The sequence below is a fragment of the Arvicola amphibius genome, chromosome 12 (genome assembly GCF_903992535.2).
Source record: "Arvicola amphibius chromosome 12, mArvAmp1.2, whole genome shotgun sequence".
Taxonomy (NCBI): Eukaryota; Metazoa; Chordata; class Mammalia; order Rodentia; family Cricetidae; genus Arvicola; species Arvicola amphibius.
The window spans coordinates 5,390,613-5,416,085 of NC_052058.2; the positions used below are offsets into that span (position 1 = coordinate 5,390,613).

General features: G+C 50.1%; 1 protein-coding gene and 1 long non-coding RNA gene across 3 annotated transcripts in view; one reads left to right on the forward strand and one right to left on the reverse strand.

Annotated features, from left to right (window-relative positions):
• Window positions 1-25,473, reverse strand: part of Ptpn14 (protein tyrosine phosphatase non-receptor type 14) — a 132,825-nt gene that overhangs the window by 592 nt on the left and 106,760 nt on the right. For both annotated transcript variants that reach the window (XM_038349581.1, XM_038349582.1), the window contains 9 exons: window positions 25,358-25,440; window positions 22,572-22,629; window positions 20,177-20,255; window positions 16,261-17,732; window positions 12,652-12,795; window positions 11,019-11,237; window positions 7,896-8,024; window positions 5,152-5,386; window positions 3,128-3,291 (listed from right to left, as the gene is read on the reverse strand). In XM_038349581.1, coding sequence (XP_038205509.1) covers window positions 3,128-3,291; window positions 5,152-5,386; window positions 7,896-8,024; window positions 11,019-11,237; window positions 12,652-12,795; window positions 16,261-17,732; window positions 20,177-20,255; window positions 22,572-22,629; window positions 25,358-25,440 — 2,583 coding nt within the window. The remainder of the gene's footprint in view (window positions 1-3,127; window positions 3,292-5,151; window positions 5,387-7,895; window positions 8,025-11,018; window positions 11,238-12,651; window positions 12,796-16,260; window positions 17,733-20,176; window positions 20,256-22,571; window positions 22,630-25,357; window positions 25,441-25,473) is intronic.
• On the forward strand, window positions 5,466-8,660 carry LOC119827735. Its single transcript, XR_005287708.1, has 3 exons — window positions 5,466-5,829; window positions 6,417-6,660; window positions 7,662-8,660. It is a non-coding gene; the product is annotated as an uncharacterized LOC119827735 (long non-coding RNA).

Below are 25,473 nucleotides of genomic sequence, written 5' to 3' on the forward strand. Positions count from 1 at the left end.
CTCTCGGAGCAGTGAGGAGTGACAAATGCCAAGCACCCTTCCTCCCTCTCCATCCTTTCCCTTTATATTTAGGTTGACACAAATTTTGGGAAGCTCATTCTATAGTCTAGGCTGTCTTCAAACACATGATGATTCTCCTGCCTTAACCTCCTCAAGTTAACTATTTCTTCTTCTTCTTTTTTGAAGGTTCTTTTACATGTATTTGTGTGTGTTCTGGGGGTCAGGCTCGGGTTGTGAAGTTTGGTGGTTAGCGCCTTTACCCTCTGGACCATCTTGTTGGCCCAGATATTCCCCTCGTGTGGGGTACATACACGTGTGGGCACACCGTAGTGTATGGATGTGCACACTCAGAGGTGGACAGCGAATGCTTTATTCCATCTAGTCTCTTCTTGAACGGGAGCTTGCCAGCTTGCCCTTTCTTTCTCGCTCTCGCTCTCTCTCTCTCTCTCTCTCTCTCTCTCTCTCTCTCTCTCTCTCTCTCTCTCTCTCTCTCTTTCTTCTTTCTTTCTTTTCTTCCTTTCTGTTTTATGAGACAGAGTTTCTTTGTGTAGCCTTGGCTATCTTGGAACTTGCTCTGTAGACCAGGCTGGCTTTGAACTCAGAGGTTCATCTGCCTCATCCTCCAGAGTGCTGGGATTAAAGGCGTGTACCACCACTAGGCTGGCTAGCCTGGAGCCTTAGCAGTATAGTGTCCTGTTGCTCCATCTGGTGTTATCATCAGTGTCATGTGTGTCTTCTCTGGATCAGTGTGCTTGTCCACACCCAGCTTTTCATGGATGCTGGGGCTCTGCTTCACAAGTGAGCGCTCATGGCCACTGACCCATCTCCTCAACCCTGAAGGCAGCTATTCTCTCTTTTTATAACCACCTCCAACTCTGCCACCCCTCCCTGCCGCCCCACTCCCACTTACACGTCTCTCATGGATTCTTCCACCCTTATTATCCCCTATCACTCCATCATCACCCACCATTCCCACTACCACCTCCACCACTAACACTGGGACACAGTTGCCCCTGGCATATGCAGAGAGTCATGGCAGACATTGTCACTGATCCTCAAAGACGGGCAGAGATGTCTAGAGAGAGGCGCTGGCACTGCCAAGCAGCCTAGGAGACTTGCAACTACCGATCTCTACCTCACAGCTACCAATCTCACTGCAGGAATTTGTGTGTCCACCCCCCCCCCCCGCCCACTACCCAAGTTCAAATACTCTGTATTATGCCTGAGACGACGGGGCTAGAGAGATGGCTCGGGAGGTGAGGGCACCTGCTGCTCTTCTAGACTCACAGAGTTAAAACAATTATTGTTTAAAAATGAGACAAATGGGGGGAAAGCATAGGGAAAGGAAAAGCCAGTTCATTGACAAAATGAAAACTGCTTGAATTACAACACACGGGTAACCCCAGCTGTTAGAAAAGGAGGTTACTTTGGAGTAGGAGAAAAATAGGTCATAGCAATTTCATATTTATTTGTCAAATGTCTTTGTTTAAAGTACAAACATGTTTGCCCATCTCCTGATACAGGGACAAGAGCGGGAGGAGCCGGGCCTAAAGAACACAGGGCAGAGTGGACAGTTTTCCTTGGTCAACAGCAACCATGGGAAACGGGACAGATAAGACTGGGGAGAGGAAACCCACGACATGAGTCATCTCGTTATCTCTGACTATCAATGTGAGCAGAAGTCCTTTAGGACGGCCACACACCAGCCAGGAATGTCCTGGCATGTGGCTGGGCACTGAGGAAGTCCACTGTGTTTGGACACACCACAAGGAATTGAGCCACCCTGAGCTGCAGAGAGCCCATGGGATGCCCTGTTGGCTGGATCCCCCATTCCACACCCATTCCACACCAGGCTGGTGTTGGCGCATGCAGTAGCACTATGAGCAACGTGCGCTCCAGTTACTGCTTCACAGACGTCGCTAATTGGTCTCCAAAGAGTTCAGAGACCAGCCTATCACAGCCAACAAGACAGGGCGGCACTTAAGCTAGTCTCAGATCTGCGAGTCTATTAGTACACATTAGCTCACTGATGGATCCATCACACGGAACAAGACTTCCTTTGGAAACTGAACAGACCAACTGCTTGGTGGAAACAGTGAGAAGACAGAAAGTGACCTCAGAAAAAGAGTCATTGCTTCCTGCCGTCAAATAGCTGCTTAAAGACACCCAGCACCAGGTATATCACATGACTGCTTCTGCGTCTGGATTTCCTCACCTGTGCCTGGCTTTTCATGAAGCAAGGGGACAGTGCCCCTTTATTAACCTCCCAGCCTAGGGCTGGGGGCCTAGTGTGATGGTTCCTTAACAAGACCTAACTAAAAAGCACAGACAAACACCCACACAGGCTCAGTGCATAGCTCAGTGGTAGAGCATTTGTCTAACGCGTGCCAAGTCCCGGGTTAGATGCCCAGAACTTGCACAAACAAACACACACAGAGACTAGCAGAATCTAAACCACTGCCCTCAACCCTAAGCACAAGCTTTTGTGAATGAAGTCTCTCAGTATAACTCCCTGTGGGACAACACATACCCTGTGAGAGGATGGCAAAGAGCAGCTGGTTCTGGTGCCCACATTCCCGCCCTCTGCGCTACACAACACACTGCCAAGCCAGACGAGGGCAACTGCCCCCAAATAAAACCGTGCTGTAAAGAATAGCAGTTGTGTTCTGACTTTCTTCTCCGAGTTAGGAGCCTACACAGAGAAGTGAGATCAGGGACAAGGAAGGATACATGTGCTGGAGTCCAGCTAGAGAACCAGGGGTCTGGAAAACTCATGTCAGCAGAGAGGAATCAACCCCTGAACAGGGGTGAGCAGATCTCATGCAGAGCTGGGACCAAGGTACAGCAAGCACTCAGAAGGTGAGGTTGGAACCATGCATGGCCCAGTGCATAAATGGCTTAGAGGACCAGACTTCAATTCCCCCAAACCATGTAAACAATAACAACTGTGCAGGATGCGATGCACAAATCCCAGTGCCAGGGAGGTGGAGACAGGAGGGCCCCTGGGGCTCACTGGCCAGCCAGCCCACCCCACTCAGTAAGCTCCAGGCCAAGGAGCGATCATGACTCAAAACTCTGGGTGATGGTGTCTGAAGGAAAGGAGGGGGGGGGCAAACGGACAACTCACCTCATTATGCTCCAGGCAGTAGATCATGAGCTCGGAAAGGATGACGACGCCGGTCCTCCCCACCCCTGCACTGCAGTGGACCACGATGGGTGGGTGCCTGGTCTTGGTGCCCTCCAGGACACTGTTGGTGTGACGCCGGACTGACTGGATTTCCTCCAAGTAGGCTGCGGGACACAATGTGAGTCTCGTCACCCGCGTGTGTCACATAACTTTACCCAGGGAGATTGGGGGAGAGGCGCCAGGAATGAGAGTAAATCTTTTGTTTGCAATCATAATAATTTGCAATTCTTATAAGACATTAACCATTTGGCTGGTACCTGCTGTAACCTCCTGGATCCAGAAGAGACCAGCTGGGAGTCAATTAGTCCACTGGAGAATTTGTTCTTTAAATAGTTCTTTTTTAAAAATTAAATTCTGTTTTCCCTTCTGCAAGTCCCCAAGTCCCCCAAGCAGATGATTCTAGACATTACTCACCGTACTTCATACTATTAACAGACTGGGATCAGAGCAGCCTCTAAGTCCCCTAGAAATGCCTGCCAGTCAGAGCCTATTCCAGTTGGGCAAGGAGCAGCCACCTGCTCCTGCCCCCCCCCCACCCCTCAAAGCAGTGAATGTCAACCTAGGCTTGATTTCACTGTCAGATGTAAAAAAATGGGCTTAGGGGAATCCACTTCCATCAGGTTCTGTGAACATTCAAGATGAGCCCCACTTCTGGAAGCAACGAGCCTGTGGGTGGAAGGTTCGAGAACAGCTCTCGTCCTTCTCAGCAGCTGCCCAGGGCAGCAGGGCTGTTCAAAGGTTTGCTCACAGCCCCAGTGGGTACAAAAGAAAAGCGGTCACATAATCCTTAATGTGACCCTATCACCACGTAAAAGGGAAAGCAGGATCCTCAGACAATCCAACAGCCAGTGTTTACACTGCGCTATACAACCCCACTGCATCAAGAGCCTCACAAAAACAGTTCTTAGGCAACCTATGTTCCCTGAAGGAAGGCCCTGTACTCTTCGGTAGCTTAGACTGGCATTCCTTAAACTGGCTGGTTTTAAAGATTCGACTACACTTTAGACCATCTCACGGGTCCCACACTTCAGTAGGGCTGTCAATCTTCAGACCAATCTACTTGCATTGTTTCCAAGGTTTTCTTCTGGGACACAACTTTAACCAGTCCACTCGCAGAAGATTCCCCGAACTGGATAAAAGCTCTGTTAGGAGGGAAGGAGTGGTCACATCCCTCCCGTGTTACATAGCTGGTCTCCTGACCTCAGGCTAACCCTAACCTCTCTGGGACTCTGGGTCCTTTGCTCACCACTGTCCTGAGTTTTGTGTTCACTGTGCCCCTTGAGGCCTGTCCCCATTTCAGCGGCAAATGTCATCCTCTGTCAACTCATCATAGAATCCAACAGAACCGGTGAAGTGGTTTTTTAGGTCTTGACAACTTCGTCTATCTGTTCTTGCATCTCAGCCCCTAATGCCAATTCTAAACACATCAAGAACAAAACAAGGTTCTGATGTGGTCCAATGTGTACACAGTAGGGCCTCTGTGGTGGCCACAGTTTGCACAATAGCTACTGGTTACCTGCCCTGAGCCACTGCCTAGCACTCAGGGCACCTACAAATTCTCATGAATCAGTACCTATAATATCCGTGACCTGAAAAGACAATACATGTGATAGATTTGTCTGATGCAGGTGCTCGATGCAGGGCAGAATCCTACGGCTCTTACCCCTTTGTGTCTGCCACCTTTGACTTGATGTGCTGCCAGGGTTTATCTATGTCATAGCATATGTTAGATGGTAATGGTTACTGAGACACTAAAAGTCTTAAATCAATGCAGAATCAGTTTATCACAGTCTTGTGGACGTGCATAAAAGGTTAAGAGAACACAAGAGGCATCAATCACTCTTCTCTGCCCTGTGCAGAGGCAGGGAGATCAGGACTTTAATATTACAGTGGTCCCCCGCCTCTCCTCTCCATCCGACCGACTACTGATACACTCATCAAAACCCAGTCCGGGAAAAACTTACACAGGAATCCTTGGACATCTTCTGGGCAGCCGTGGTGGGGCCAGTCAGTGTACTGCAAGTGCCACACCGTCCTCTCCTGGCCGGACAGCAGGTGCTTGACCTTTAACCCTGTGGTTGCATAGCAACCGGAGTCTGTGCGGAACTTGGTGGTGACCTTGAACTTGCCATAGGTGGCTGAGCTGTGCTTGGATCCCAATTTGGGCCAGTATCGATGACTTTTGGTCCGTCCGCCCTCCTGAGTCACACACAAAAGCACAAGTGAAAACAACGATGAACTCTGCTCCTGGCCTTAGGATCCGAGCACAGGAGAGCAGGCGGCAGTTTCTAAATCCCAACTCCCCAGAGCTCTGTGTGGTGCCTACAGGGTGCCATGAAGAACAAAAAGCCACTGAAGGCTTCAGGCTGCTAAGCAGCAGATACTGGTGGCCGGCCCACACCCCGCTTCTCACGTTGATGCTAACCCAGGGCTCTCTACAGGGTACCACCCACTGGCTGACGTTGTCACTTTCGTCCAGGGCTTGTTCTCACTTTTCCTTCTACTTGGCTGGCTTGTTCCAGCTCAACATACAGCCAAGGCAGAGAACAGCCACGTGTGTGCCATTCTTTCGTCCCAGATTTTGTCACCTGTCCTGAGACAGTGCACCCATCTACAAAGTCTTGGTTTCTGGTTTCGTGCAGGTCAGCAATCACTGGTGAGGGTGGGAAGCATAGAGGGGCTGGTGGCTGAAGGGCAGATAGAGGGCAGAGGTTGGGAGGCAGGAAGAAGACACAAGGAACAGGGAGCTGTGGCGGGACACACAAGGATCGATCAGGATGTGCTCAGTGGTCAGAATGCAGAGACAACACGCATGAAGTCCTGGTCCAGCCCACAGTACGACATGAACCAGGTGTGGCAGGAGGTGGAGACAGGAGGGTCAAAAGGTCAAGGTTAGCCTTGGCTACACAGCAAGTTTGAGGCCAGCCTGGGCTATGTGAGACCCTGTCTCAAGGCAGATTAGTTAAATAATTAACTAAGTAAAGGAACTATCAGTTAGCCTGCTTAGTGTCCCTTGGGGGGCACTAGTCATCCTGTCTGGTCCCTTGGGTTGGACTAAGTCTCCTCCCTAGGCCTGAAGCACTTTGTTCTTTTATATACCAATCCTGCAAAGGTGGGTTAATGTGAGACCTCAAACTCACACTTGGCTCAGACCCCGAGTCAGTTCTGGATTTTACAAAATGATCCATTCCTGACCATCCCACGGATCACCAGATTCTGCTTTGTTTAGACACGGCAGATCTACCTGTCACGGACACCTCGGCTGGAACACCGGCTCCTCTGCAGAGCCACAGCTGCCCGCCCCCATGTGTGCTACTGGTTCACTTTTCAGTGTCCCCTGCTGGAGGTAAACACCATAGGGACAAGGGCAGTGCCTACCGCATCCACCCTACAGTCTACACAGATGGACAGAGTTATATGGATGAGTTCAATGTCGGCCTGGGCTACGAGACCATGTCACAGAGACAAGATAAGTAAGCAAACAAAGGTTAATAAAATAGTAGACCCCTCCCATGACATGATCTATTAAGATCCTTAATTTAGTTTAATGGTGTCATGAGTTTTGAAACTTTACTTTCTGGGTATTTGTGTATATGTGTATATATGTGTATGTATTCATGTGGGTCTGGGCATGTGCGCCTGTGGAGGCCAAAGGTCAACACTGAGTGTCCAGCTGGGGATCTTCCTGCCTTCACCTCCCCGGTGCTGGGATTACATGTGGGTGCTGTACATACAAATGCAGGTGCGTTGCTGGTGGCTGCTTCCACGGCAGGCTCTTTACCGGTGAGGAGCCATTTCACCAGCCCTAGGATTTACTTTCTTAGTGCAAGGTCAGACAGAGAGTGTGCGGAAGTGGCTTCACCAAATTTCTCCATAAACTGCTCTAGAAAGCAAGTGCCTGGTACCCATTGGTGGTGATGGTGGATAGCCATGACTGATTTGTGCCCCAGGTCTCTCTGCTCCCGGCCCTGGATAATAGGTGGGAATGGGGCCTCATGATACCAAGGGTCTTGGTGAAGCTAGTTCCCTAAATGAATTTGAAAATATAACTTGGAATCTCATAAGAGGATTAAAGGGGGTAGGGCAAAATGTTTTGAGAGTGTGACAGAGAGGAAATCTAACACTCTTTCCCCGGGGTCAGTGCGCTCCGAGCTGGCGGCATCGTGCGGGGGAGGGCCTGCCAGTCTGTGTAGCGCGGCTCCTCAGCTACAACAGAGAACCTGTGTTTGCCTTGGCAAAGGAAGAACAAGCATTTTCTTCTCCTGCTCCCTGAAGAATACAGCCCTTTCCTCCAGCAGTGACTCTGGTCTCCTTTCGGCTGATAAGCACCATGGCATGCAGGGCTGGCAGCGCCAGGGTTAGGAGGCCCCGTGTGTTTACCCAGCACAGCCTGAACCGTTCTGTGGGGTACATGCCGCCCGCTGGATGAACTTGAGTTTGGTTGTTTTGATTCTGTGTTTGGTTTCCATTGTAGTGAAGTACGGTCACAAAGGAAAGAGGTTAGGAGCCAAAGGAAAACGAGAAGAGAAAGAGTCGACTGTCAACCATCGCTGGGGAAGGAGGCACACACAGGCTAAGAGGAGGGGGCACGCCAGTGGAAAATGAATCTGCAGACACACAACGCGGGGCAAGCCAAAGTCATGAGTTCCAGGCCCACCTTCTGGCCACCCCTTCCCCAGGACAAGGATGCTCAGCAAGCCACTCTTACCTCCTCTGCGGTGACCATGGCGATCACGTTCACCCCCTGCTCCCACACCATCTGCCAGAAGTCATGGCAGGTATGTGGCAGGGGTCCCTGAGTGGCGATGTAGTGCCATTCTGCCCCACCAACCACCACCTGCAAGGCAAGGGAAGGATAAGTAAGCCGGGCTGGTGGAAGAACGCTCGATTTTAATTCTTCTGGACCAAGTCGACTGGTGCGATCCTAAAAACCCAAAGCCACACACAGTAGATGACACACTTCCTAGAAAGTCAGACTTTCCTGACCTTTTTGTGCACACAACAGGCAGTACCTGCAAACTAGAATGGATTAAAAGCGTACACATGGGCTGAGGAGATGCTCAGTAGGCAAAGTGCCTTCTGCACAAGCGTGAGGACCCGAGTAAAGACCCCCAGCACCCACATATACGCTAGGTGGTGTGTGCCTGTTATCCCAGGGCTGGGAGGTTAAAGAGCAAGGGTCCCCGGGCTCAATGACTACACTGTGGACAAAGTGAATCCAGGCTCAGTCAAAGACCTCAAAAATAAGGTGGAGGGGCTGGGTGAGACGGTTGGTGGTGAGGGTGCCTGACATTAACTCTGATACCCTAAACATGACCCCCAGGATCCACGTCATGGAAGGAGAGAACCAACTCTTGCCAGTTGTCCTCTGACATACACACACACACACACACGACATGGGCACACACACAGAAAGACACAGACACACAAAATAAAATGTAATAATAAACTTACGAGTGATACAGAAGATAAATGATGTTTACCTTTGGCCTTCATTTGTGCATACATACACGTGCACACACACATATATACCACACATAAAAATATATACATGCAGTCACATAAATGTATAGTCACATAAATGTACACGAGTATATGCACACACCTAAGCATAAATGAACAGAATTTATGTTATAAAAACAACATCCATGCTTAGTGTGTACAATGCATTCTTACAGATTCCATTCTTTAGTCTATATTTTATTAAAGCATATGAATGATTACAACCATTAAATTAGTTCCACAGCCACCAGAGGGCTGCAATTCTGGACAGTGAGGAAGAGGGCTCTCTGACAGACTTTAAATAAAAGCATAGTCTACAAAAACATCCCACTGGCAAAAACAGACCCAGGGAACTGGAGGTCACACTCTCAAGGTGAAATGGCCACCTCTGCATGAACATCTCTGGTGTGTCTCTTCCTTACCTGTGCCTAGACAGGACAGAGACAAGCCCCTAGACACATCCATGCAATGCAGACCTCCAGGGGTTCCAGAAGCAACGGGAGCATCACTGTTGGGGACGTTTCTCCTCACTTATTTTATTAAACTGCATACTAACTTGATTCTGACAAAAATAACATCAGCTCTCATCTTATCACACAGACACGCTCAGGTCAAGGTGCGCAAGAAAGCCTACTCTCCACGGTGGGAGAGAACATCCACAGACTCACTGCAGGGGGGTGTGTGTCTGTGGAACCGGGATCTTAAACACTATCCGTCCTGGCACCCAACGTGTGGGGACCATAACCACCCGCAGAGAATGCTGCCTCCTCCAGTACTGACAGGAGGGCAGTAAAATCCCGTGTGGAAAGCAGCCGGAGAGTCGCAGATGTTAACCCCACCCCTGGAGGAGTTCAGTCTCCTTCCGCGTTAACGGCTGCTTGGAACCCAGGGGAGAAAACAGTGGCGATGAACACAGCTCGGTTCCAGAAGCCCAGGGCAAGGTCTCTGGGCCTGTGAGATGCTCCGCCGTCTACCCAGGATCCATAAGATGAAATGTGGGCCTCGGAGAATACCGCGGAAGGGAAGGCATCTCGTGTAACAATGCCCAAAGGGTACTGCTTATGGGGAGGGGCAGCTGCTTCCGAAGAGCAGATGGAGAATGGGGAAGAGACTGGGCCAAGGGAAGAGGCCAGGAGAATATCCCTCTGTACGGAATCCAGAGGCACTTCATCGGGAGGCAGCTGCGCCGCCCTCGCCATTGATTTACATGAAAGTTCCCTGGCATTCATTATTTTATTGGTTTTGTCCTTGCTCTCAGAAATCAAAAAGCCTGTATGCCATAAATGTATATGCATAGCACTATCTCTGTCTTATGCATAAAAACATCATACCCAATCATGTCACACTTTTCCAGTCCCATATGAAAACTGGCTATGCGTGATAAACAAACCAAACACCTAACTGCATCTTGGGTAGGGGTGGGGGGGTCAAAGCAACCTTCTAGCAATTCCACCAGAGTTGGAAAGTCCAAGAAAATTGAGAGTTCAAAGCTACTGATCACATAGATCATTCAGGTGAACCGCGTTGCGTAAAATCGTCCTGAGCCAACGACTAAGCAGGAGCCTTTGAAGCACTCTCCCGTTCCTGAGTTCAGAGCCAGGTTCTAAAGAAGCACATGCAGTCAGAAGGAAAACTGGGGAGGGTAAGCTGCTTAGGAAATCACTCACCCTAGTGCCCAAGGGTTTACAGCTCTGAATTCTAACTGGGGTCTAGCTAGGCTATGACACACTGAGACATGAAATATTTGAGATATGAACGGAAATCCTACACACTGTGAGCTGGAGAGATGGCTGAGAAGTTAAAGAACACTTGTTGCTCTTGCTGAGAACCTGAGTTCAGTTCCTAGCACCCACATGGAGGCCCACAACTCTTGTAACGCCATTTCCACAGGATCCGATGCTCTCTGCCCACCTCCACAGCCATCAGACACACACGGTGTGCATACATACATCCAGGCAAACATATCATAAAAAAAACAAATTAATCTGGGGGGGAACCTCACACCCGCAAACCCCATTCATTGGCTGAGGATCTGCTGCCATCAATTGCGGTTTGTGTACAAAGCACCCCACTCTCATAAAGAGCACTGAAAATTAGGGTTTGACTCTGAAGTGAATTGTCTGTGGTATTATAAGGAAGAAGCAATAGTTGTGCTGCTCTTGGACAGAATAAGAACCACTGCCAATGAGAGTTCCCATGTCCATCACCTGTGAGTCACAAATCAACTGAACAGTCCCGCTCGCGATGGCGTAGGGAGGGTTAGCGCACCTCAGCACAGATGAAGGCAGCCTGCAGGAATACCCTGCTGGATGCCTCTGAGGCCCCTCACCTTGATGTGGGAGGCGTTGATGTAGCCTGTGTTGTTCTCCTTGGTCGGGATGAGCTCCACCCGGTTCTCCTCGTAGGGGACGACTTCTCGGATCCGGCTACGCTCAGCATTTTCTGGCAGAGTGGCAGTGCTGAATATGCCATTGGCCTTTTTGTGTGGGATCTGCTCATACTCTGTGAACACCATTCCCTCTTCCAGCTTCTTCTTCAGGGCTCGGAGCTGCAAGAGAAGCGGGGCGTCAGCTCCCCTAGTTCCAACAGAGCAACTGTGTTCTCAGCACTCCAACTTGGCTACCGCCCTCACGCACTAGCTCCCACACCACTAGTCTCTTCCCTGACCAACAACTCCCTTCTCACCCAGCCATAAGCTGCAATCTGCAAAGACTGGCTTCCGTCGAAATCCAAAAACTCCGCGCTCCTCCTACTTGTGCTGCCTATGACCTTTGCTGATAGGGACAGCGCCAGTCTTAACTGTGAAGCACCCTTTACCCTCAGAGCAGTTTCTACTGAAGGAATCAGTCAGTGGCAGAGCGCTGAGGAGCAAACTCCACACACAGCATAACTTGCCTGATTCCTTCCTTGGTCGAATTACTAATTTCAATTACATGGTATTCATTGGGGCAATGTCCCTTCTGATCCAGAAAACATTCTAATCCCGAGTGTCTGCAGACAGAAATCTACACCCTAACATGTTAGTCAGTGACTTCAGGAAACCAGTTTCCAGAGCTTCTGGTAGCCAGCCCGGCAGCTCTGGGGACCCTTTTCCCCCTCAGCAACACAGAACCAGTACCTAACCAAGGAACTGTCTGTCACATCCCCTTACAGCCTTGAGGGGGAACCACAGGGACACTAAAACCTTGGATGATTGTTTCCTAGGAAACAGCAATCGTTGACAAAAGTCACTTGATGTGACGGTTGGGAAAATCAACTTTCTCGTCCTCCAAAAAGAGTTCTCCACACTCAGAGAAACATAACGGCTCCATTGCAGGAAATGAAAAATTTTAATATTTTCCCCACCATCCCTCAGCGTTTCAAATTAGTGCATCTTTAGATTCAATTGTGTGAGGGAAACAAGGATGTCAATCACATCAGAATGCAAATTTGTATTTTTCCCTTAAGTCTTAAAATCACATAAAAATAGATAAACGACTCTAATTATATCCCCCACTTATGATTAAAAAGTTAAGAACTAAGTGAGTAGGCCAAGGTCACACAGCTTGCTAGACGTTGCTCTTTTGTTTAATTGTTTATTTTGGGGAGGGGAGCAAGCTGTGTAGAGGTAAGAGCAAACCTTGAGAAAGTCGGTTCTCTCTTTGCACAATGTGAGTCCCAGGGATTGAACTCAGGTCGTCAGACTTGGCAGCAAGCTTCTACGCCCACTGAGCCATCTCACCAGCCCTGGGGCTAGACTTCTTAATAAAGCATCAATACACTAACTTGGTAAGTGTGGAGACCAGAGTGAAGAAAGAGGAGGTGTTGAAAAGGGTTGGCTTTCACACAGCACACTTGGACCACACCGTCTCCAGTGTGAAAAATTAACCCATGAGGGAAGAGGCACTGACGGGTCTGGGCAAAGCGGGACTTCTGGAATCTGAACGCACAGAGGAGTCACACCCGACATGCCCAGCACTCACCCTCTCGTCTATGGGGACTCGGGTAGCATCATGTCGACTGTCTTCCCGCCCAGGGACGCGGGCCACCGAGAGCCCGTTCAGCGCTGCCAGCATAAGTGGCCTCCTCTGTGGGTCCAGGCCTGCCATCTTCTGCTTCTCGAGATTCTTCCGGCAAGAAAAGACACGTTCTCATTGTTTATAATTCCAGGGGAAGGCTGGAATGTGTTTTAATCTCCCCAAATCTGTGACTCCCCAGCCAAGGAATGCAGACATTCACCATTAGCAGGCAAATCCAAAACAGGCTTCCCATTATTCCCACCATGTCCAGGGAGGCCGGTTCTTAAAGCACCCTAGGGCCTTTATTCTTAATTAACTCATGCTCTAGAAAGATAAAGACAGACGCTATAGCAAACATACCTAGCCACGGGATTTACGAGAGAACATAAAAAGGGGGTTCATATAATATGCTTTAAAAAACATGGGCTGCAGACAGAAGGAAGAAAATAGAGGACGACCCGGACCGAGTCCATCACAAGGACAGGCCTTTTGCACTAATGGCGTAATAGCTACCGTGTTGATTAACAGATACTACACACCAGCAAAGAAAATGGGGCTTCTATTCTGAGGGGCTCAGGATAAAGACCTGAATCTTACACTTCCAGTCTCTGAGACACCTGCTTTGCCAGGCCCAGAACAGGCTCTGCCATACTTAACCAAGTCACCACCATGCTGGCCACAGACCATGAACCACCAGGCCTTCAGCCTACACGCTCCATTCAGGGCAGACAAAGGGTAGTGACTACTGCCCCTCGCTGGAGGGGCATGACAGGAGTGTGGCCTAGCCGATCCTATCTCCCCCTCATCCCTGGGCTGAACCGGGTGTGGTCAGGGTGGATGCTGGAACTACTGTTGAGCATCCTCGCGCCCCTGGCATCAGCAGGGGATGGAAATCCTATTTACTGCCGGCAGCCTACTGTGCACAGCTCTTGAAAATAATTTTGTCTTAGATGTTTCGGGAAGAGTGTGCAAGGGGACATTACGATGCACAGTGATGTCATGCCAGTTTGTACATGTCTGTGACTGCTACAGGCGAGGTGGCAGCCTGGGATCGTCAAGGATTTGTTTTCTTATTGCACCGCTAATCAATTTACTCCTGGAGGAGGTATCTTGATGGCGCCATGTTGTTGGAGATGTGGCGCTGAGTAAGATTGGGGGCGGGGTGGCAGGGACACGGCTGGCATGGGCTTCACTATCATCAATGTGCTTCTACAATGGGTGAGAAGCCTTTGTGAGGGGCGCTACCAACAGGACAACAACCAAGGGGGCATCGGAGAGGAGGGCACAGTGAGATGTGATGGGTGGCTGACAAGTGAACAGCCTTGGCACCTCCGTGCCAAGCAGGCCTCTGAGATACCCTGGATTCACCCCCTGATTAGCTCAGTTTTGTGAAAAGATAATTCTCTCCTATGTTCTATTTTCATTCAATTTTGAAGTGCTTCAAAGGTTTTGTTTTTGTTTGATTTTTGAGACAGGATCTTACTAGGCAGCCCTGGCTGCTCCTCAAACTTGCAAGCAATCCTCCTGCTTCTGCCTCCAGAGCTCAGGGATTGCTGTTCTTGGGAAAAGTTCTCAGGGAGAACTGGATACAGTGATAACTGAACCAGGCTTCTTCGGTGCCGCTGTCATTTATCCCATTAGCTTTGCAGCAGGAACAACAAAAAAATGAATGAAATAAATCAAACTAGAAGGTCTTTCTGAACCTTTCTGAGCTGAACTGGCTTTGCTCTCTGAACACGACTCCAGGCTTGGGGCTGGAAGGTGGGAAATGTCTTCGAGGTGGCAGCAGAATTGAAGCATGGGCCCAAAGCTGAGCCGTTCATTACAGGAAAAGCAACTGAGAACAGGGAGCTCACTGTACCCAATCCTCCATACAGGCTTGAGGCTTCCCTCTGTTCTCTCGGTGAGAGGGGCTGTAATGGCTGCCATAACCTTCTTTCCTACTCTCCACACAAAGAGGAGTGGGGAAGCTATGTGGGTGCTGCCTAGGCCGGTACAAATACAGATTTCATGACGAAGATTCGTCCTGAATGGTGGAGCCACTGGCACGGGTGGCCTTCTTGCATGACCTCCGGGTGCTTCTCTGAGGTTGGGACATTGACCTCAAGGGTAGCAGCCCGTGAACTCCCGGTTGTATGAGGCTGTGTGAGCTGAGGGGTCTAACAGGAACAGGAATGCAGTTCCCGAGCTAAAAGCTAACGGTGGAATCTGCCAGTCGGTGTGATCCACCATCCTGGAAGAAAACAGAACTGGGGAAGGAGACAGCAGGAAGCCCTTCACTCTTCTTCGGTGTCTGTACCATGCTTCCAAGCAGGGGACCCGGGACCAGGGCCCCGGCTGCAGGCTATTTGTTTAATCTGGACAACAGGAGAGGATGAGGATAGCCAAGATGAGGTTACAAGACCATGTGGGCATCATTAAGTCTCAACTTGTCAGGGCCAACTTCGAAGCTCAGTGCTTACGGTGATAGATTCCTGAAGCCAAGGCAGCTTTTAAGAGGCCTGGAGCCAAGAAGTGTTGAGACATCACTTTACACCAATGAATTACTCTTTTCCAAGCTGGGAAAGCTGTCTCTTCATGGTACCCACCCCCACATTTCACTCCATCCCCAGCCAAAGGTGTGTAGGTGTGTGTGTGTGTGTGTGTGTGTGTGCGTGTGCGTGTGTTTACCCCCAGAGTTACAGACTTCAAAATTTCCCTCCTCGTTTGCCAAGCAAGACGCATGAGGTCCATCCACGCCGACTCTTGTTGCCACCCTGCTGATCACCAGAATCTCAGGGCTGAGATGCCTTCAGGCTGTTCTAAAGTAGTAAGGTTGGATTCAACCTCTCAACCCAGCAGTGTGGCTTCTGTAAAATTTGGCCTTTCCTTCCTGTGTCTGGGTTGATTCCCAAGGATGAGTTCGGAAGACTCGGTAATGAGCCTAATGACCTCCGACAAAGCCGACTACCTGACAGCTGTATCCGGTGGAAAGCCGTCAACTGGCTCAATTAGTTACATAATTGAAAGGCTTTTTAGGGAGGTCAGGGTTTCCAGGAAAAGTAGTGGAGGGTTTTTCTTTTCCAGCAGCAGCAACTACAATCCAACAATGTTCTCATTGTAAGAGGTGTTTATTTTCTTGTTTACACACATCTGCCCCCGTGTGGTCTCGCCCCGACAGCAGAACTATACCAAATACTTTCGAAGCAGTGTGCATCCCCGTGAAGGGTTATCTGTAACAGCAACACTGTGGCGTGTCTTCAAATGTGGTGTGTAAGCATGTACGATGCATGTGCACGCACATACGCACGTGTGAGCTTCTCATAGAGCAACCCTGATACGGAATGGGGCTCAGTGGTAACTTCCTCAGGAATGCGCCTAGTCACTAAAATGTTCTGTACTACATACCAGCCGTAGCCACGAATGGAAATGGGATGGCAGGTTTTCCTTGACAAAACAAACCCACATCTGGGAACATCAAGCTGAAATGCCCACAGGCCTTTAGGGCCCAGTGCGCTCCCTGAAGCCTCCCTCCTCTAGGCCTCCAGCGCCAGGCCTCCCTTCCGTCAGCGACCTGGGAGTGGGGACACTCACCCTAGTCATCATCTCTCTCTCTATAATGCTGTCCTCCAGGGAGAACATCTCTGACACGGGCCTCTCCTTCACAGGCTCCTTCTTGACCCGCTCCTTCACGCTGGTAAGGTCAGGCTCAGAGATGGAGGGGCCCAGAGAGGCCCCATTGACAGCCAGCTGCTCGGCCCGGGAGACACTAAGGGCCTTGGCTGGCCCGTGTCTCAGCACCCGGGCCCTGGCCATGGCAGGAAGGATGGTCCCCTGGTCCTGCCGCAGTGCCCCGTTACTGACGCTTTTTCTTGGCCCTGGGTACTCCGGCGGGGGCCTGTTGGGAATGCGGGCCAGGGCGGCCTGCAGCTGGGCACTGTACTCCACCTTCTCGCGAAGGACTGGGATCCGAGGCTCCGCCTCAGGGGCCTCCTCCTCCTCCTCACTCTCACTGCTGTGGATTAGCATGGTGGCATCCGAGAATGTCTTCTTGTGGCGGTACTGGGGAAGCCCGTGCACGTCGTGGCCACCCGCATCCTCGGAGGGGCCCTGCTCCCGAAGTGTGTTACGGCGAGCCATGGGGATATTGAGTGACTTCAGCGTCATGGCCTCCATGCCGCGTACCATACTGTTCATCACCTCTAGGCTGTGGCGTTTATTCACCGTGCCATGGTGCTTGGTGGCTGTAAGGGGCTCGCTCACCTCCTGCAAAGACTGATGGACCACGGGAGAGCTGTCCTCCTGGAAAGTCTTTACGGAAAGCTGGACTTTCCGAGTCACCAGATCGGGGCTGCTGCCGCTGACATACTTGTGGCGGTGGCTGGCAAGGTCTGGGGTGCTGGTGGCAGGCCGAGGCCGAGGGTAAGGGGGTGGGGGCCTAAAGAGATAGTTCTTGAGCATGTGGGCTGTGCTGTAGCTCTGTGTTCCTTGAAGCTGCATGTTGGCCAGCTCTGGAGTGCTCACCGTGTGCGAGATGGAGCTGGCCCCTGGCTTGCTACACACTGCACTATTTTGGGGGTTCATCTGGTCAGATGGACTAACAAGTCTGTGACCGTAGCCCCCCTGGGGCGCGTACGGGACAGTGTAGGGATGCCTCTCCCGCATCTCGGGCTGGCTGTACACCAGTTCCTCAGGCTGGTTGTAGGCATGGGTGTTGATGATGTTGAGGTTCCGCAGAGACCGGCTCTGGCTGTCTGCGTGCATCAGCCCCCTCTTCATCTGCCGCATCACTGACTCGTAGTCAGGGGTGGGCCTGTAAGAAGGCACGATGATGGTGCTGTGCCGGTGGCTGGGGATGTAGTCCGCCCTCATGATGTCGCTTCCAGGGATGCTGAGGTTGGAGGACACCGGAGAGGCCTGGATGAAGCTTTGGGAGCAGCTGAGGGAGTTAACACTGTGAACACTGCACACGCTGCCATTGGTGACGGTGCCATTTAAATAGTTTAAGTCCAGGCTGTTGTGAGATTTGCAATACAAGGCTTCCTCGTTCCCAGGGAAAATGCTGTCTGCAAAAAGTCAAACACAGGAACGTGAACCATCACGCCACACTGTTTCAAGAGACTTCATTCCTAAGTCCCCAGTGTGGATGACTGAAATAGGTCATAAAAAGGCAAATTCCCTGACCCTCCCCCGCATATGTCACCAAGAACTGCTGTCTCGGATAAAGTGTCCATGTATAGAACACGTCAGAGTGCACTGCAAAGGAAGCGCACAGCATGGGCATCGCGTGGGCACCGTCTCAAATTGCTATAATTAGATCGAGACAATGAACCACTTGTTGGGGAGACCTGGCCTCTTGTATACAGCTTCAGGGCAGAACTGGGTATTTGGGCCAGAAAGTCAAGAGTTTTAATAGAGTAATAGACTTGAAACTGCCCCACCCTCAGAACTACTCTCTCTGACTACATCAGAAAAGGGCTCTTAGTCTAAGGGACATGAGCATTCAGAGAGAAGCGAGGCTGACGTTGTGGCCAGCAAGGACATGGTCTCTGAACAGCAGCCAGTGGATGAAACAAGTCAGAATCAAGAGTTTCTGAGGTGTTCCTCCCTCTAGCTCCATCACCAAGGCTAATTCCAGTAAAAAGTAACAATGGCCGAAGGAGCCTAAAGAGCTACAAAAGTGGTTTTCATGTGTATCTGTGGCATGCGTACACATGGGGACATGAGTGCACGTGGGGGCATGTGTGCATGTGGGGGCATGTGTGCATGTGGGGGGCCATGTGTGCATGTGGGGGCATGTGTGCATGTGGGGGGCCATGTGTGCATGTGGGGGCATGTGTGCATGTGGGGGGCCATGTGTGCATGTGGGGGCATGTGTGCATGTGGGGGGCTATGTGTGCATGTGGGGGCATGTGTGCATGTGGGGGCATGTGTGCATGTGTATGCACTTGCATGGAGGACCAATGTTTGTGCTAGGAGTCATCCTTGCTCACTCTTCTGTGTGATCAGCTCAGGCAGGGGCTCTCAGCTCCACTCTGAGCTTGCTGCAGCCGAGTCTCAGTAGCGATATTGCTTGGGGATCCCACCTCAGCCTTCTGGAGCTGGAACTTCAGGTGGGTCGCTACCCTCACCTGGCATTTGTGTGAGTTCTGAGCATCCACACCCTGGTCCTCACTCTTGCACAGCATTGCTGTGCTGGTGTCTGTGCCAACTTTATATATGGAAAAGAAGAAGCATCAAGAAAATGCCTCCACACAGTTGGTAGGTCTGTGGGGGCATTTTTTCTGTTTGCTTTTTTTTTTTTTTGATGAAGGGTTCGTGTTGGAGAGCCCAGCTTACTATGGGCTGGGCTTACATTTGCCACCCTGGGCAAATGGTCTTTGAGCAAGACATGAGAAACAAGCCAAGAAAAGCAGTGTTTCTCTGAGGCCTTCTGCATTGTTCCTGCTGTGGGTTCCTGCCCTGACTTCCTTCAGTGATGGAGTGTGACCTGAGGAGGTGTAAACTAAAATAAACTTTCTTCCCCACGTTGTTTTTGATCGTGGTGTTTTACCACAGTAATAGAAACCCCGACTAAAACAACCACTGAGTCACCTCCCCAACCCACGAGCCACAAAAGCCAGTTTCTAAGTCAGGTCCACTCTGGATATGCAGGGACACACACACACACGCACACACCACGCATGCACACAGGCACACATAAATACACACACACTCTGGATATACAGTCTCTCTCTCTCTCTCTCTCTCACACACACACACACTCTGGATATACAGTGTCACACACACATAAACACACACACATTCTGGATATGCAGGGTTTTACACACACACACACACGCACACATACACGCACGCACGAATGCACGCACGGACACACACACAGTTCTTATAGCCACGGTCTAGCATTTAACCTCTGTCTCCCTATTTCTGTACGGAAACAATAGCACCACAGGCTTACTGTAGGATTAAATGAGACAATACACAACAAGTTCCTGGCCTAGCACCTGACACCTCACAACCACTGGTCCATGTTCATTCTTGTCCCAGTACCCAGAGAAAAGGGCCTGAAGGGAGGGTAAGAAAAACCACTGATTGATGAGGTTGAGAGGTTCACTCAGGCACCCCGGAACCATGTGGCTGCTCCAAGCTCCTGACATGGGCACCCAGGGTGAAGGAAGTACACCCGAGAGGGCTGGGTTGTCAGTCTCCACCCTCGGCCCACTAAAAATGGGAGGAGAGGGAACAAGAACACATCCTCTAGCTTGGCCCAGCCACACATCTTCCTAGTTAGCCAGATCTCGGGTACTTTCCTTCCCAGACAGCTACTATGCTTAATTTCACAAACTGAGTCTGCTGGCCACTGTAATTAGACAATGAAATGGTTAAAATCCAACCATCATTGACACTTCCCAGCAAGTATCTTTGCGGTGCCCCGGGACCCAGCCTTGTGTCTTACGACAGCAGAAGGACGAGCAGAAGGACGAGCAGAAGGACAAGCGACAGTTACCTTGGGAAGTGTGGGTCTCCGAGTAGTGTTCACTGCATTGCACGTGCATGGGAGGCAGGATATACGGCTGCTGCCTTGGCTGAAACAGAGAAAACAGAGCTGCAGATGCCGCAAAGACATCTGGGAGTCGTCAGAAAACCAGCCCTGACCCAGGGAAGCACATTGCAGCTGCTCTGTAGGCCATCCCTCTGACCCACCTTCTACTGATCTAAGCTCCCAGCTCATAGTGACACTGAGAACAGCAGAAACGGGTTCAAGGTCAGAGAGGGGAAAATGCCAGCATCCCATGTTTGGGTGCAGTTGTTCGCTAGGGTGTCGGACACTGGCCACGTTCTCGGGGCCTTTGAAGCAGGTGGAGTCAAAAGGGACGTACCCATCCAAGAAACGTGCTTTGGCTACATCCAAGACAGGCTCCCTACACGGCAGCAGGGGCCATGGCTCCAGTTCACAGATCCACAGGAGGCTGGTGTAGGGTCAGGGATGTGTTAGACTGGGCCCCGCAGTGAATTTACATAGGGGTCCAATAAAATAATATGATGCACACAATCTCAAGGCCACTGAGAATCACAGGTGGCACGGGCCAGAGAGACACTCTAGTTCAGAAAGGACGCCGTCGTGGGCAATGCAGAGTCTTGCCCACTGACTCCTGAATGTGGCATTTAGACCATTCTGAACCACTTCCGATGTAGAAGAGGGCATCCTTGATATTGGGGGACTCAGGGGTTGTCTGTCTCCTATCTCCTCCAGCCTTAGAGCTATCATCTCAAGACAACTGACTCAGAAGTGGGGCGCACACCTTTAATCCCAGCACTTGGGAGGCAGAGGCAGGCAGATCTCCATGCCTTTAAGGGGAGCCTGGTCCACCTAGGGAGTTTCAAGGTACAGATGGGGAACAAGGAAGGTCATGAAAACAAAAGATCCAGAATCAACATGAATCAGAGAAGAAATGAACTGAGAGAGTTTCAGGTGCCAAGGAAAAGATGCTGCTCAGACTTTCAAATAATCGCAGAAGTCCTGGCGGATGACTTTAGAGTCGCAGTTTCTAAGCTGAGACTCCATAGACCAGACATAACTAGGTGTTTGCATAACTTGTCAAAAACAAGGAAACAAACAAAAAGCTATGAGAACAGGCATCACAAAAGAGAGAAAGACAGAAACTGGTAAGGAAGTTAAGATTTATAACATCAAGGGCCATTAAGACACTGATGTCTGCTGTCTCACTCAGAGGAACAGCTCAGACCTACAGGACAAGGCGACGAGAGACCTCAGAATCTAGAGCCCTGTAGACCACCTCACCCAAGTAAGAAAGGGAGGCTCTCTGGATCCCACGAGTGCCTGAGAACAGTGTTCTGCCATCACAGTTCCCAGGTACAAGCGACACTTGATATCACTAACAAACACACAAGATGAAGAAGGTAACGGAAGACAGCACTAACAGAGGAGACTGAAGGAATGAGTGTGTGAGCAAACGTGCCACGCTCCCGGGGAGGAGAGGGTCCTTCCAGAGAAGGCCCACAGGGCACAGACTGAGGCACACTGAAGTCAGAGACAGCCACGTGAGCTTAGGAATTCCGGTGTGGCTCAAGTCTAGAATTCTAGGAGTCTGTGCCATGCTGAGGGAGGGAGGGAGGGAGGGAGGGAGGGAGGGAGGGAGGGAGGGAGGAAAATGTCCTCCAAACTTTCTAAGGGAGAAGTTGAAGACAGGCTAGACACACACTGGCTGCACAGAAAAACTCTTTGGTGCTTGAGTCTCTGGACTCCAGGGAACTGCACATCTAGCAGAGTGGGAAAGCCACACACCTCAAAGAGCTACAAGACCAGTAGAAAACCAACAGGCAGCTCTGCCCCAGTGCCCCGCGTAACCCTGAAGACACAGAGAGCCTGCAGTGGGCTCACACACAGCTGTGCTTCCTGATCACAGCACCAGGAAAAAGAACAGCTTTTCAAAAGCAAAAATCAGCTAAAGGCTAGGCGCTTTATTGACTAAAGTCTGGAAATTAGAAAACGTCCCAATCGTTCAATAGAGGGAGACCGTTAACTAGACTCATTTGGTTGCGGCTCATTTAAAAAGCATTTTCTGGCTAGTTTGCTCGGCTCTATATGTGGCAGTGAATTCCTTGGACTCTGGAGCACGTTACCAGAACAGACGAGCAAATGGTCAATGGTCTGAAGGTATATGATCATTCTGGCCTGGAGTAAGACTGGGGAGAACCTCAAACCACATAGAGGGTAAGTGGGACACATTTGCCACACCTCCTGCAAGTGAATCATGACCTTCTATGCTTCCGGCAATTCTCCCCTGGTCACGGTACCCTTAGTTACCTCCCCTCAAATCCCTAATAGAACCCTTATCCCAGCAGCCAGGCCACCAAGTGAGACTGAGGAGGGTACGCACCAGTGAGGACCGGCTCCAGGTGGGCTGGCGTCTGATTGGGGGTGGAGAATTTGACTGTCTATATGAAAGATTAAAAATGAAAACCATCATTATTGCTGACCAAAGTTCAAAAGGTCAGACAGACAAGGGAAGTTGGGAAGGGGGCCAGGCCAGACCAGCGAAGCCTGCCTCACAGCACACGTAGAACACACAGCACACACGGCTCATGACTGCACACCAACACTAAGAACACACAGCACACACAGCTCATGACTGCACACCAACACTAAGAACACACAGCACACACAGCTCATGACTGCACACCAACACTAAGAACACACAGCACACACGACTCATGACTGCACACCAACACTAAGAACACACAGCACACACGGCTCATGACTGCACACCAACACTAAGAACACACAGCACACACGGCTCATGACTGCACACCAACACTAAGAACACACAGCACACATGGCTCATGATTGCACACCAACACTAAGAACACATAGCACACACGACTCATGACCGCACACCAGCGCTAAGAACACAGCTCTGCCTTTGTTCTCTTTTATGCTCAAAATGTTTGGAACACATATTTTTGTAGTGCATTGCTCACTGTTACTAGAAGAATGAGGCTTACTTCTACAGAAATATTATGGGAGAAATAAAGACCGGAAAACCTCACATCATGTGAACTTTTAAAACAGTGTCCTGTGTAAACCTGTGTAGGTCCATAATGAAAATATTTTGAAAATGCTTCCAGTTTAAATAAGATTCCAAAATAGAGAAAATATTTTTCAGTTCGAGCCCATAAAGATAATACATTCTGCAAATGTTTATCAAGCCAGATGCCTTTTCTGTTTGTTTTAACTCTGCTCTGACGCTGGGGGTCAAAGCCAGCAAACAGTAGGCAAATATTCCATAGCTGAGGTATGTCCCCAACCCAGCAAATTTGTCACAGAGAGAATACTTCAGCATTGATTCAATGACAACAATAACATAGAAGTGTGCAAGCCAGAACATATCCATTCTTGAGAGTGGTTATCATGAGGTTCCAACACCACACACTATTTAAAAAACAAAATGAAATACAAGATACAGACTTTTCCTCGGGCGAAACTTCTTCAAATAAAGACTTCCCTGATTTGGAGATTTTGCCTGTCTACCTGCCTGTTGATAAATATCTTTGCTCTGGTGAAACCATAGGGATAAGGCAGTAATGTGGGTTTCTAGCAGCTGGTCAAATTCAGTGGTGTCACTCCCAGATTAAACATGGTTCTGCAACGCTGCCTGCCCTGGGGTGAAGGGTACAGATGGCAAGGACCAGTTGTGCAGGGGCAGATGCTGCCTGATGAGCCGGGGCGGCTCATGAGTGGACAGACCTAGATGGAGGAGGAGGTTACGGAGACAATTCACGTTCTGGAACTCGACAGGAATGCCCGTGACTTGAGATTACGGAGCTCCATGTGTATGTGGGAAGGATGAGGTTAACTGCTTCGGATGCCATGCCAAGGAAGAAGGCAATGGTATCCCAGAAAGGAATTCTTGATTTTCAATGTTGCATGCGGTGTTCATGGATATTAGAAAAGACCACAGAAAAAACATGAATGTTGAACACAGCAATGAAGCTTTGTGCCGAGAAACAGTTAGAGAAGAAGATGGCAACTCTCAAAGGGATTCATCCACCACACAGAAGTCAACTATAGAATTCTTGATGGTGTCAAGGCCACGCAAATTCAAAGGCAAGAGCAGAATGGAACCATACGCGTATATGAGCGTGTCTGCAGAAGCCATGGTTATGTCCTTGCTTGGCCCTTCTAACCCATCTATTAACTTGGCGGGTAGGCCTAGACTATCAGATGTACTTTTAGACCCTAGCAGCAAGCAATTGCAATGTCTGGTTTGAAAGGGTCTGGGCTACATGGAGGGAAAAAGTCTGCCATGATGTGGAGCTCCAGTTCTGAGCCACTGCCTTCTGCAGCAGCACCTGCCGTCCTGCAATATGCCACCCTGCTTGGATATGCCCACTGTGGGAGCGTGAAGACAGCTCCTCGCTTGCATTTACATCCCTGATGCTCTTTGAACCAAAATTAAACACCTTGGGGGCCCAAGCGGCAAATGCGCTCCGCTGAGGAACGCCTTTTGAAAGCGACCTATGTAAAGGCGCTGACAGTGTGGGCCCCCGGCACGCCGTCTCCGAGGTCAGGCCACGAGGAAGTGCCCTCAATCAGGCTCAGATTTATCATCTTTATTTCCGAACTAAATTAAAAAGACACACAGATGCGTGCCATCTCAGAGTGCCTTCCAAATCCCCCTCTAATTACCCTGGCCTCTCATTTGCAGTCAGATGGCACGACCCAGGAGCACACGCAGGGCTAGCCAACTGTGAACGGAAACAGGCCGATCCAGCGGCAACATCCTCTCTTTTAAGTTGGCTCATCACTCCGCTCCCCACTTCTGAGTATACTCCACATCTAACACGGAGGGGCACCTGGGCAAATTGGGAACAGCTGGGCTCTTCCGAACTCAGAGCCGAGTGCCGGAACGGCACTGATGCGGCCCACCCATCCAGGAAGTGAAGCATTTATAGTCAATTTGGAAATGATTGTCTCTCTAGGCACACGGACTGCAGTAGACGGCACTTAAACATCTCTCGCTGCTGACTGGCTTTAGACTCCTCCTATGGCTTCTATAAAGATCAAGGGGAAAGAACGACTGGAAACGGGACCAGGACTTCTCAGAAGCCCCGATTTAATAGGACCAAGCCGTCCAGAGAGACGGTGAACTAAACATTTACTCACTCAGTGCAGATCTTGTTCTGTTTGTAAAACTTGTGCCGTGTGGTAAATAACCGGGAAATATACTTGGCATTTTCAATATCATCCTTGAAAAAGAAGAGATGGGAAAGAAATAAGCA